The sequence below is a fragment of the Chanodichthys erythropterus genome, chromosome 15, assembly GCF_024489055.1.
Source record: "Chanodichthys erythropterus isolate Z2021 chromosome 15, ASM2448905v1, whole genome shotgun sequence".
Taxonomy (NCBI): domain Eukaryota; kingdom Metazoa; phylum Chordata; class Actinopteri; order Cypriniformes; family Xenocyprididae; genus Chanodichthys; species Chanodichthys erythropterus.
This window is the reverse complement of record NC_090235.1, coordinates 30987529-31000445: the sequence shown is the minus strand read 5'-3', so window position 1 is coordinate 31000445 and position 12917 is coordinate 30987529. Positions and strand designations below refer to the sequence as shown.

The 12917-nt window shown below is 34.3% G+C and overlaps 1 protein-coding gene across 1 annotated transcript; it reads right to left on the bottom strand.

Moving 5' to 3' along the window:
• Nucleotides 1–8046: 8046 nt before the first annotated feature.
• LOC137037478 (XK-related protein 8-like) lies at nucleotides 8047–12710 on the bottom strand. Its single transcript, XM_067411496.1, has 3 exons — nucleotides 12041–12710; nucleotides 9843–10036; nucleotides 8047–8815 (listed from the first exon to the last, which is right to left on the bottom strand). The coding sequence occupies exons 1-3, from the start codon at nucleotides 12346–12348 to the stop codon at nucleotides 8082–8084; spliced, it is 1236 nt and encodes a 411-aa protein (XP_067267597.1). The 5' UTR covers nucleotides 12349–12710; the 3' UTR covers nucleotides 8047–8081.
• Nucleotides 12711–12917: the final 207 nt, after the last annotated feature.

Below are 12917 nucleotides of genomic sequence, written 5' to 3'. Positions count from 1 at the left end.
TCAGCATATTAAAATGATTTCTTAAGGATCATGTGACACTGAAGACTGGAGTAATGATGCTGAAAATTCAGCTTTGCCACCACAAGAATGTTACATTTTCAAATATTTTCAAATAGAAAACAGTTATTTTAAATTGTAATAATATTTCACAATATTACTGATTTTACTGTATTTTTAATTTAATAAATGCAGCCTTGGTGAGCAGACGAAACTTCTTTATAAAACATTAAAAATGTTACCGATCCCAAACTTTTGAACAGTAGTTAATACTAGTATGTAATTTTAGTTGGTTGAATATTATTATTGTATTTTAAATTTGTTTGTCTCTGTGTCATTTATAAAATGATAAAAAATTATAATCAAGTACTTTACATGTACTTTATCTTAGTCAACACATGTAAGTCTACTTCTTTAAAGCGTGACAAAAGATTATTAAAGCACATTTTAAGTGTTCTTACAGTAAATATGTTAAGAAATGAAGTCATGAAAGTGTAATCGTTAAGTACTCTATAGTGGACTAAGGTGTCAGAATACACAGTGCATCGCAGTTTGTTGCGTATGGGGCTGCATAGCTGCAGCCCAGTCAGGGTGCCCATGCTGACCCCTGTCCACTGCAGAAAGCACCAACAGTGGGCACTGGTCTGATGAATCACATTTTCTTTTACATCATGTGGATGGCAGAGTGCATGTGCAACGTTTACCTGGCCAACATGCACCAGGATGCACAATCGAAAGAGGGCAAGCCGGCTGATGCATTGTGATGCTTTGGGCAATGTTCTGCTGGGAAACCTTGGGTCCTGCCATCCATGTGGATGTTACTTTGACACATACCACCTACCTAAGCGTTGTTGCAGACCATGTACACCCTGTCATGAAAACGGTATTCCCTGGTGGTTGTGGCCTCTTTAAGCAGGATAATGCACCCTGCCACAAAAGCAAAAATGGTTCAGGAATGGTTTGAGGAGCACAACGAGTTTGAGGTGTTGACTTGGCCTCCAGATTCCCCAGATCTCAATCCAATGAGCATCTGTGGGATGTGCTGAACAAACAAGTCCGATCCATGGAGGCCCCACCTCGCAACTTACAGGATTTAAAGGATCTGCTACTAACACCTTGGTGTCAGATACAACAGCACACTTTCAGGGGTCTAGTGGAGATCTTGCCACGACAGGTCAGGGCTGTTTTGGCAGCAAAAGGGGGATTGACACAATATTAGGTTGGGCGATACCGAACACATTAATCAGATTTTTTAATCTCAGAGTGGACCCGGTGTCTTCCTGCATGGATTAGGGTTAGGGTTAAATGAAAACGAAAACTAAATGAAAGTTGAATGAAAACAAAAGTGGCAGAGTTGTGTTTTATAACATATCTTGTTTTATTGTTGCCTAAAATATACATACAAAGTAGCCAGAGAGAGCTGAGTGACCCTATCAAGTACGCTACTGTACCATTTCCAGTATCACCAGACTTGCGTCCTCCCGTCCTCGGAAGTCCGTTCTCCTGTCCTAATTATGTCCTTAACTACTATGTACTTACATTTAAATTAATCATGTGATACAGTGCACTTACTGTGCACATACATGTTTTTACATTGTACTAATATTTTAAAACTACCTGCATATAATAACATACATATGTAATTAATTTCTATATTTACATCTATAATTAGACTGTTAATCCATCCCATACACCTTAACCTGTCTGTCACCAATCAAAACACCAATCCTGTCCCTAACCTTACCAGTATTCCACTTCAATAGCAACACAAGTGTTATGAAATACAACATGGACACAATAAGTACATTGTACCTATTTTTTATTTAAAGGTGCCATAGAATGGAAAATTAAATTTACCTTGGCATGGCTGAATAACAATAGTTCAGTACATGTTAATGACATACAGTGAGTCTCAAACACCATTGTGTCCTTCTTCTTATGTAAATCTCATTTGTTTAAAAGACCTCAGAAGAAAAGGCGAATCTCAACATAACACCAACTGTGACACAACAGTCGGGATCATTAATATGTACGCCCCCAACATTTGCATATGCCAGCTCATGTTCAAGGCATTACAAAAGGCAGTATTAAAGGATTAATTCACTCTTAAATAAACTTTTGCTGATAATTTACTCACCCCCATGTCATCCAAGATGTCCATATCTTTCTTTCTTCAGTCAAAAAGAAATTTTGGTTTTTGATGAAAACATTCCAGGATTTTTTTCCATATAATAAACTTCAATGGGCACCAAACGGTTCAATATATATAAAGTTTCCACCAACAGAAGGTCGGATAATAGACAATATCAAGTTTCTTAAAAAAGATGACACCGTTATAAAATAATGGTAACACTTTTAACTAGTTGCTTATTACTATTAGCATGCATATTACTAAAATATTGGTTATTTATTAGTAATTATTAAGAACATATTAATGCTGTATTCTGCATGACCTTCTTCTACATTCTTAATCCTGCCAATACATAAACTTAACAATTAACTATTAATAAGCAGTAAATTAGAGTTTATTGAGGGATAAGTCATAGTTAATAGTTTATATATGTGTTCCCTATACTAAAGTGTTACCAGAATAATGTAATGTAATGTTCACCCATAAAGCTAAGTAGTTTCTTAAGTTTGATAATTAATCTGCTATGTCATGTTTATGACAGGTTACGTAGTCTTGGTAATGTCAAGTTGTCATAACACAGACATCTCAAACAATGTCATCTTTGCATTAAAACTGACATAACTGAGCGAATGACATGTGTCATGTCATGATTATGAAGGGGTCATGTCAGTCTTATGCACACCCTTTCAAGTAAAGTGTTGCCGAAAATATTTTTAGTGTAATCTAAGCAATTTCTGTCCCTCCATAGACAGCTACAGACTTAAAATAGTTCATAAAAAGATTGTAAATCTATTCCCTATTAATTGAGCGGTTTAGTCCAATTTTTTTTGTTTTTCTGAAGAGACTCAACTGATAAGATGTACAGATTTTATTTAGGCTTTTAATTATATAAACATTGATCAGAAAGCATAACCTCAAACAAACCTGCTTAGCGTGCGAGAACAAACATCTTGCTGAAGCTTAAACTTGATGAGTAACACACGAGAATGAACCTCAATGGTTCTCGCACGTCAAACAAACATGCTTGAGCTTCCATTTAACACAACTGATGTATGTGTTGATGAGTGTTTATATGTGAATAAAAGCCTAAATCAAATCTATTCATCATATAAAGTGACCGAGTAACTGATAACTGGAGATGATAAATGGAGTAATTGAATCCGTGCATTAGTCTTAAAGTGACAGCAGTCTAATATTCCTGCTGTTTAAATGTTAATCAAACTGCACTTCTTTTTCATAAGGGATATGTTTAGAAGATGATGTAGTTTACATCCATAATATCTGAAAGAAAATGTTTATAGTAAATTTCTTTAATTAGCAAAGTTGGAATGAACAGAAGTAATAGGATACTTTATGCCAAGGTAGAAATACATTTCTCAATGACTTTTTCCTCTTAGCAATGTTGTTCTTTATATAAACCAAAACAGTTTCCTGAAATTAACATTGTCTGGCTGTATGTTGTGTAACTTTGCTCTCTAATAGTCATCCAGAATCAGTAGGTTTGTACTAACATTGTATCAATGAAAATATACAGTTTTTGTTGTTTTGTTTGTTTGTCATTTTTTTAAGCTGTAAATTTAAGTCAAATCCATAAACCTAAAATGTTGCTTTACTATAAAGTTCTAGCAACAACTACAGCATTTTTCCCCACCATACATTACAGATTTTTTGGGTTATGTAGTTTGCTCTCCAGTAGTAATCCAGAATTAGTTTAGTCTAAAGGTGCCCAAGAATGCTTTTTCACAAGATGTAATATAAGTCTAAGGTGTGTCCTGAATGTGTCTGTGAAGTTTCAGCTCAAAATACCCCATAGATTTTTTTTTAATTAATTCTTTTAACTGCCTATTTTGGGGCATCATTAACTATACACTGATTTTGTCAGCGCCGCTCCTTTAAATGGCGTGCTCCCTGCCACACAAGCTCTCGACTATATTACAGCGCATTTACAAAGTTCACACAGCTAATATAACCCTCAAATGGATCTTTACAAGATGTTCGTCATGCATGCTGTATGCATGCTTCGAATTATGTGAGTAAAGTATTTATTTTGATGTTTACGTTTGATTCTGTGCTCCGTGGCTAACGGCTAATGCTACACTGTTGGAGAGATTTATAAAGAATGAAGTTGTGTTTATGCATCATACAGACTGAAAATGTTTAAAAATGAAAATAGCGACAGCTCTTGTCTCCGTGAATACAGTAAGAAACGATGGTAACTTTAACCACATTTAACAGTACATTAGCAACAGGCTAATGAAACATTTAGAAAGACAATTTACAAATATCACTAATATATATATATATATATATATATATATATATATATATATATATATATATATAAATAAATATTGGGGTCATACATATTAATGATCCCGACTGTTGCGTAACAGTCGGTGTTATGTTGAGATCCGCGTGTTTTCCGGAAGTCTTTTAAACAAATGAGATTTATATAAGGAGGAAGCAATGGGGTTTGAAACTCAATGTATGTCATTTCCATGTACTGAACTCTTGTTATTTAACTATGCCAAGATAAATTCAATTTTTGATTCTAGGGCACCTTTAACTGTCTTGCTCTATTAAATGTATATGATTTGATCACAACTACATTTTGAAAGCTAAAAGTATGGAAGTAAAATAATGCCAAATGTTTTTGAAATAAAAAGCTTGTTGAATTGCACTATTTGAAAAAAATATGCATTACATTAGCTGTACTTGCATTTAGATGCACTGTATTTTTAAGGCTTGCATTTTTATGGGCTGAAATTCAACATGGTCGTATATTTAGGCTGTGAATATTTCAATTAAAAATATTTCACACACATTTTCATTATTAAAAATTCAATAATTCATATTCACCTTTTAGATTTCACTTCCAAAATATTCATTCTGTTTAAAAATACAACCTATAAAATTCAACTAGCAATTTTCAGTCCATTTTATTTCGCTTTACAAATTCGCTTCCACAAATTCAGTGGCTCAAATTCGGCAGAAAATTCAACATTTCACATCCGGGAACTGCAGGAAGAGCAGTAGAGTGCCGATGCATCATCTCTATCTGCTGTTGGTCTTCTTCACCAGCAGGTGCCGCTAGCGGCTGTTTAAGACGAGATCACGGCTAGTAAGTCATCATTCATTCATAAAAACAGATTTACAGAAATGGAGCAAGCGGTAAGTGAATGTGTGATGATTATCAGGGCCAGTATAAATGCAGAAAAGCTGATAAAGACACAAAAGCTGCATTTATGTTTAATTCAGTGTATTTACGCTTACTTTCCCAGTGTAGCTACAGCTTTCTCTCCAGTGAACAAGATAACGTTATTGCCCGATGCTGGTGTATAGATCAAACGTTAAATCTGAGATAGACATATATTTTTCTCTGTTGTTTAGTTTCCTTAACTTTATATCGCGGCGCTGTGTTGTAATACTAGGGCTTCCCTCATCCGTCATAGCTGCCATCAGGACATATAAACTCTTAACACAGCTTAATGGACTCGTACAGTGATATAAAAGACCAAACTCGCACCTCATTTGTGATGTAGGTTAGACTATATAGGCTCCAAGAAAGCAGATACTGGCATTAAGTTGATTTGACGCTGAACGTTTGATTATGATATTCGCAAATTTAGGGACTGTCTCTAAAGTTACAACATTATATATTCACGTTTCTACCTTCAATAGCATTTAAAGAGAATGACTTAGTCACAAAACCAACTGTAAATTGTTCATCTAGGTGTCAGGTATAATGCAAACCTTTTAGATTTTTGATGTTTATTAAAATAAAAAGTAACACTTTATATTAAATAGTTGATATGAACGAACAATGAACTGCACTTCTACAGCACTTACTAATCTTTGTTAATGTTAATTCCAGCATTTACTAATACATTATTAAAATCAAGAGTTGTATTTGTCAACTTTAGTTAATGCACAGTGAAGTAACATGAACAATGAACTGCTGTATTTTTATTAAGGTTAACAAAGATTAACAAATACAACAACAAATGTGTTGCTCATGGATAGTTCACATTAGTTAATACATTATGAACCTTACTGTAAAGTGTTTCCAAATAATCTGTCAAGTAATATGTAAAGATTGCTATGTATTTCACTACTGTATTGGATCATACAAAAAAATGCCATAATTTAAAGCTCAATAGCATTTGATGAGAATGATTTACAATCACCAAAACTACCTGTGAAGTGTTCATCTATAGGTGCCAGGTCGAAGAGTGATGCACCCTTCTCTCTCTCTCTCTCTCTCTCTCTCTCTCTCACACACACACACACACACACACACACACACACATATTCAAACACACTCAACTCAAAGTACATGCACATATACTTTTTCTTTTTTTTACACATTCATCACACAATTAGTTCTACTTAGTTAATTTTATTTCTAAATTTAATTTAAAATTTGTATAAGCAGGATAATCTATGATCAGGTAAAATAAAAAATGAACAAAGTAAAAAAAAAATTGTGTGATGAACGTGTAAAAAAAAAAAAAAAAAAAAGAAATAGTATATATGCATGTACTTTGAGTGGGGTGTGTTTGAATATGTATATGTGCATGTGTGTCTACAAGAGTTTGGTAGAAGGTAGAAACGTGAATACAGAATGTCGTAACTTTAGAGACGGTCCCTAAATTTGCGAATATCATAATCAAACGTTCAGCGTCAAATCAACTTAATGCCAGTATCTGCTTTCTTGGAGCCTATATAGTCTAACCTACATCACAAATGAGGTGCGAGTTTGGTCTTTTATATCACTGTACGAGTCCATTAAGCTGTGTTAAGAGTTTATATGTCCTGATGGCAGCTATGACGGATGAGGGAAGCCCTAGTATTACAACACAGCGCTGCGATACAAAGTAAAGGAAACTAAACAACAGAGAGAAATATATGTCTATCTCAGATTTAACGTTTGATCTATACACCAGCATCGGGCAATAACGTTATCTTGTTCACTGTAGAGAAAGCTGTAGCTACACAGGGAAAGTAAGCGTAAATACACTGAATTAAACATAAATGCAGCTTTTGTGTCTTTATCAGCTTTTCTGCATTTATACTGGCCCTGATAATCATCACACATTCACTTACCGCTTGCTCAATTTCTGTAAATCTGTTTTTATGAATGAATGACTTACTAGCGTTGCTTTGGTCTTCCTAAAGAGCCGCTAGCGGCACCTGCTGGTGAAGAAGACTAACAGCAGATAGAGATGATGCATCGGCACTCTACTGCTCTTCCTGCAGTTCCCGGATGTGAAATGTTGAATTTTCTGCCGAATTTGAGCCACTGAATTTGTGGAAGCGAATTTGTAAAGTGAAATAAAATGGACTGAAAATTGCTAGTCGAATTTTATAGGTTGTATTTTTAAACAGAATAAATATCTTGGAAGTGAAATTTGAAATGTGAATATGAATTATTTAATTTTTAATAATGAAAATGTGTGTGAAATATTTTTAATTGAAATATTCACAGCTTAAATATACGACTGTGTTGAATTTCATCCCATAAAAATGCAAGCCTTAAAAATACAGTGCATCTAAATGCAAGTACAGCTAATGTAATGCATATTTTTTTTTCAGTTAGAGCAATTCAACAAGTTTTTTATTTCAAAAACATTCGGCATTAATTTACTTCCATATAAAAGCATGTTGCATGCAGGTTATGGGTCAAACAGAAAATCTGTATTATTCATTCTTTATTATTTATTCAAAGTGTTTTGTTTTTTAATAATAAATATAAAAAACATTTATCAAATATATATTTTTATATCTTTTCAGAAAATTATATACAACAGAAAAAAAACTATATAAAAATTGTTTTTTTTTTTTTTTGTACAAACAATGTATTCCGTGTATAAAATATTTTTTATTATAAATAACATTTTAATTACATTTAAATAATTTATGATAGAACTGAACCAGAAAACTGAACCAATAACTAGTGATAGAAATTAGCAGCCATGGCCCTTCCCCTCTTGAGAATTCCAGTGACAGGTTGAGCAGGAACTGCAGCTCTAGCTTTAGGTGAAGCTTCCAGGGAGTCTGTCTCATCGCCATTCAGTGCTGCAGCTTGTCTATCATTCTGTTCTTCACTGGGTATAGCTAATTTCTGTTCGTCACAGTTAGGATGAAACCATCTGTAGTATATCATTTTCAATATAATTCCCGAAATGTACAAAACTACTAATATCGGGATTACAATGTAAGGATTTAAGGATCTCCAACAGCCTGTATACTCAAACACCTTCCAGCACCAGAATCCCAGCAGCATCAATGTGTCCAACCCCATGACACAATAATAGAGAACAGTCTTTAATTTTATGCTTCCTGTTGATATGTTAAACCAGCTGAAGTACCAAATGATTCCAACAGTAGCTCTGTAGAACCATTCCCAACCAGAATGTTCCATGAGATTTGTTTTCTGGCTCCAGGCCCCTAAAACCAGCAGCATCCACAAAGACAGGAAGTGAGCTATGATATAGCATGGCAATACAGTGCAAAAGAGTGCCAGAGCAGAAACACGGGGAATGATCAGCAACAAGTTCCACAGGAAGTAGACACCAGTGGAGATCCAGCTCATCTTGCGTTTTTCTTGAAGAAATGCACGCATGCTGCGGTGATACATAGCTACGGTACTGGCTATTGCAGCAGCTGATGTGAGTATTTTTAAACCTGAATCAAAAAACACTGCATGTTATTAAACAATATCACACAAACAATAGTGCTGTTCTTCACATATAATCGGTCAGCGCACATATATAGAGCACATCAAATATGGTAAACACTAAACATGCTTGACACACAGAACCAATGAGGTTTGTTCTCACACTTCTTCAAATGTTAAGTCACCATTAAATCAAAATTGACAATTCTTTCTATTTTTAATGGAATATTGCAGTGCTTTCTGTAAATTATTTATATAGGTGCTGGTCATACAATTAGAATTTCATCAAAAAGTTGATTTATTTCACTAGCCTACAGAACTAGACTGAGAGACCATTTAAAGGCCTTTGCAGGTGTTTTGAGTTAATTAGCTGATTAGAGTGTGGCACCAGGTGTCTTCAATATTGAACCTTTTCACAATATTAGAATTTTCTGAGATACTGAATTTGGGATTTTCCTTAGTTGTCAGTTATAATCATCAAAATTAAAAGAAATAAACATGTGAAATATATCAGTCTGTGTGTAATGAATGAATATAATATACAAGTTTCACTTTTTGAATGGAATTAGTGAAATAAAGCAACTTTTTGATGATATTCTAATTATATGACCAGCACCTGTACATGCACATTGTTATTGTTATTATTTAATTCATATACCTAATCTTTAATCAAAAACAACCTGTCACCCACAAAAGCACGACAATAAACCAACAATCCAATTTCCCGAAGTCATGACCTACGTTTTTTATCTTCGTTGAGAAGAAAAAGATCAGATATACATCACACAGTAGAGAAGAAAAGACTATCACAATTTCAGTTTCATGCTATTTTAAAGGTACCTTTTCCTTTTTAGGTTAATTATCACTCTAAAGTCTGCATTAAATGGAAGTTGCAATCATCTTTTCTTCACTATTTTGACTTATTAGAGTGAATTGGCTTCTCAAACAAGAAAAAAAATATAGAGCAGGACTTTGAGGGGTTCAGAGACACTATAATCTGAAGGAAACAAAGATTTGAAGTGTTCTGGATTTGACCTGTGATAAGCTCCAGCTCTCCTCTCTGTAAGATTATAGACATCATAAGTGTGAGTTGTGGGGTACTTTCAGAAAACGCCTCAAATAGACGAAGCATCTGAAGATCATGGTTCAAGTACACAGCCACACCCTCTGCGAAACTATTAGATTTTTGACGAAAATGCTTTGTCGAAATCTCTATCACACCAGCATACCTGTGAACAAAAGGACATGCATTTACTCAAGCAACACTTACAACAAAACTTTACAATATAGCCAACATTGAACCCAGAGTTTGGATTTTGTTCTACATAATGAAGTACTTTGAAAAAAAAATTAAAACAGTTTGGCTCCAGACCTAATCAGTTGCTCTCAATAATGATTAATAAATAGCTGTTTAACTTTGATTTAATGTTGATTTTTAAACAACAACAACAACAAAAAAATCACCCAAAAGACTTTTATATTAAAAAGGCCGAATTGTTGTGAACACGGAACAAGACGCAACTGACAAATGCTTTGACTAGTGCTGTCAGTCACGGGAAAACCCCTTAACTGTTAAAAGGACAAGATAATACATCAGACTATTTTTTATTATGAACATACGACTGACCTTAAATAAAATGCTAAATCTGAATGCAGGTAATAAACTCACTCACTCAAACTTTTTCTCACAATACTCTTCTACATAATACAGTAAGCTTCAATGAACAATATCAACTGAACATACAGTTTACGTTGCTAAGAGTGGTTGCTAAGGGTGTTGTGTATTCATACACGGAACTGTTGGGTGAAGCAGTCATAGCAGTGTTTTATCGTGAATAAAACCAAAGTCCCTTTAAGACAAGTCATTTCACTCGCCGGCCATCTTTGAAACGCCTCTCGGGCATCCTGGGCATCATGCAATCTCTTTGAATGGGGAAACATCAAATTCTCCAAAACTGTTCGCCAACCTTACGATTAAATTTCATATTTGAAATCACCAATGAAATCTAACAACAACCGGCTCATAAATTTATTTTCTAAACGCTCGAATCATGACAAAAAAACCTGTATTTTTCAGGCTGGATCAAGCTAATGCGCATGCGCAGACCTAAATGCGCGTCTCTTCGGAGGCGCGCGTCTGACTGTTTCTATAGAAACCGGTGATTCTAACGGCCGCTGAAGTAACGCGATGACTTTACCAGTCGGGGATTGGCTCTTATTTAGAAGGCGGGACTTATTCCGCTATATTGCGCGTTACACTTTCTCCCATTCAAAACAACATGAGTGACACGTCTTGTGTTATTCTATAGTCTTTGATAAAACACAGCCATTGACCAATCAGAATCAAGGACAGGAACTAACCATTTTATAAATGTGAATAAAAGCTTTAATTAAATCTGTATTTCATATAAAGACATAAGTGCGAGTAAATGATGAGAGTTTGGGTGAACTATCCCTTTAAGCATTCATCATTTTATGAATGAAGTACACTTAATTTTACTGAATGTGCACTTGTATTGTATTTCAAATCTTAAATGTATATTTAAAAAAAACTAATTGCAGTAACTAATGCACTTGTATTGTAATATTAATGAATTTTATGGCCATGTAAGTATAGCTACTTAAAGCTAATACACTTACATGTCTACCGTATGATTAACACACTTCAAAGTGCACATTGTAATAATGTCAAATAAAAAATTAAACTTTAAATCATTGTTTTAATATTTTGTTGTTTTAAATAAGAATACATATTTTGAGATGACTTCAAGCACATGTACTTGATTACAATTTTAACTGTAGTGTTATTCATTATTAAAAGTTAATATATTTTTTCATCAATACAAATGTGTAATTACAAATATATTAAAATACATTACATTCAAGTCATTGTAGTTTACCATAAATCCTTGTCAGTACCTTCAGCAGTACACTTTAACCATATTTAAAAACCCAAAATAAATAATTATGAAATTACATACAAAAATGCTAAGTGTGTCAGAAAACAAACTAAATGGATTTACTATAAATTTAAACTATAATGCGTTTTCATTTCATTGCAATTAACATGCAGTAAAGTGTCTATACATTCATTCAGTTCTATTACATTCAATTCACAATGAAGTATTCTTTTAAAGTAGTCTATATTATTTCCATAAGTACTCTTTTTAAAAGCATGCTAACGTGTAATTTTTTTCTACAAGACTAGAAAAAGAAGCAAATCTGTCACCGACCTGAGATAGACTCCGAGCTGAAGGAAGTGGAATGGTTTGATCAGTATATGCTTTTTTGCAAATGTCTCCACATTAGTCTCAAGCTCATCCAGGCAATCAGAGTACCAGAGCCAGCTGAACACCTGTAACAATACTGAAGAGCCCAGCAGCAGAAAGATCATCACCGCCATATACACATAGTCCCCATTCTGATAAAATGACACAACAGTCAAAATGTCCAGCGCTATATCCAGCAGGAAAAAAAGCAATCCCACCAAAACAAACAGATATTCCAATAAATAGTAATGAAAAGGGAAGCTCTCCTCCATGATTGAGTCCAATGTGAGAAACTAATAAATACAAACAAATAATAAAAACTCCCTTTTTATGTGGATACTGTTAAAAATATTTGAAAGAGAAAGTTTACACCCACATATAAACTCCTCCTATCTCATCTTTGCATGATTCGTCATGTATGATTGTGAGATAAATGATGTCACGTGACCAGACTCACATAGAACTGATCAAAGTGCCCAAATGGTTGTACTAAAAAAGCTATAATACCGTATTTTATTTTCTTCTTTGTTTTTCTTTTCTAAAAATTACACAATATTGGAATAATTATGTAGGCTAAGTATAGGTAAAGTTAATACTATAAACTCTACTCCACGATACTAGGGTTCATGGTCATTAGGAGTTAATATGCACTTGCTTAAGCATTCTGAGGGGTTTACAGTCACTTCAAACCGCCGACGGCGAGAGCGTCAAAGTGACAGGAAGTCATTCATTTTCAATGAGAGCCCGGCGGCGAGCTCCGGCGAGAGCGGCGAGGAGAGTTGAAATCAGGGCTGCGTTCAGCCCAGACAAAATGTTGCAAAACGTTTTTTAAACGGAAACG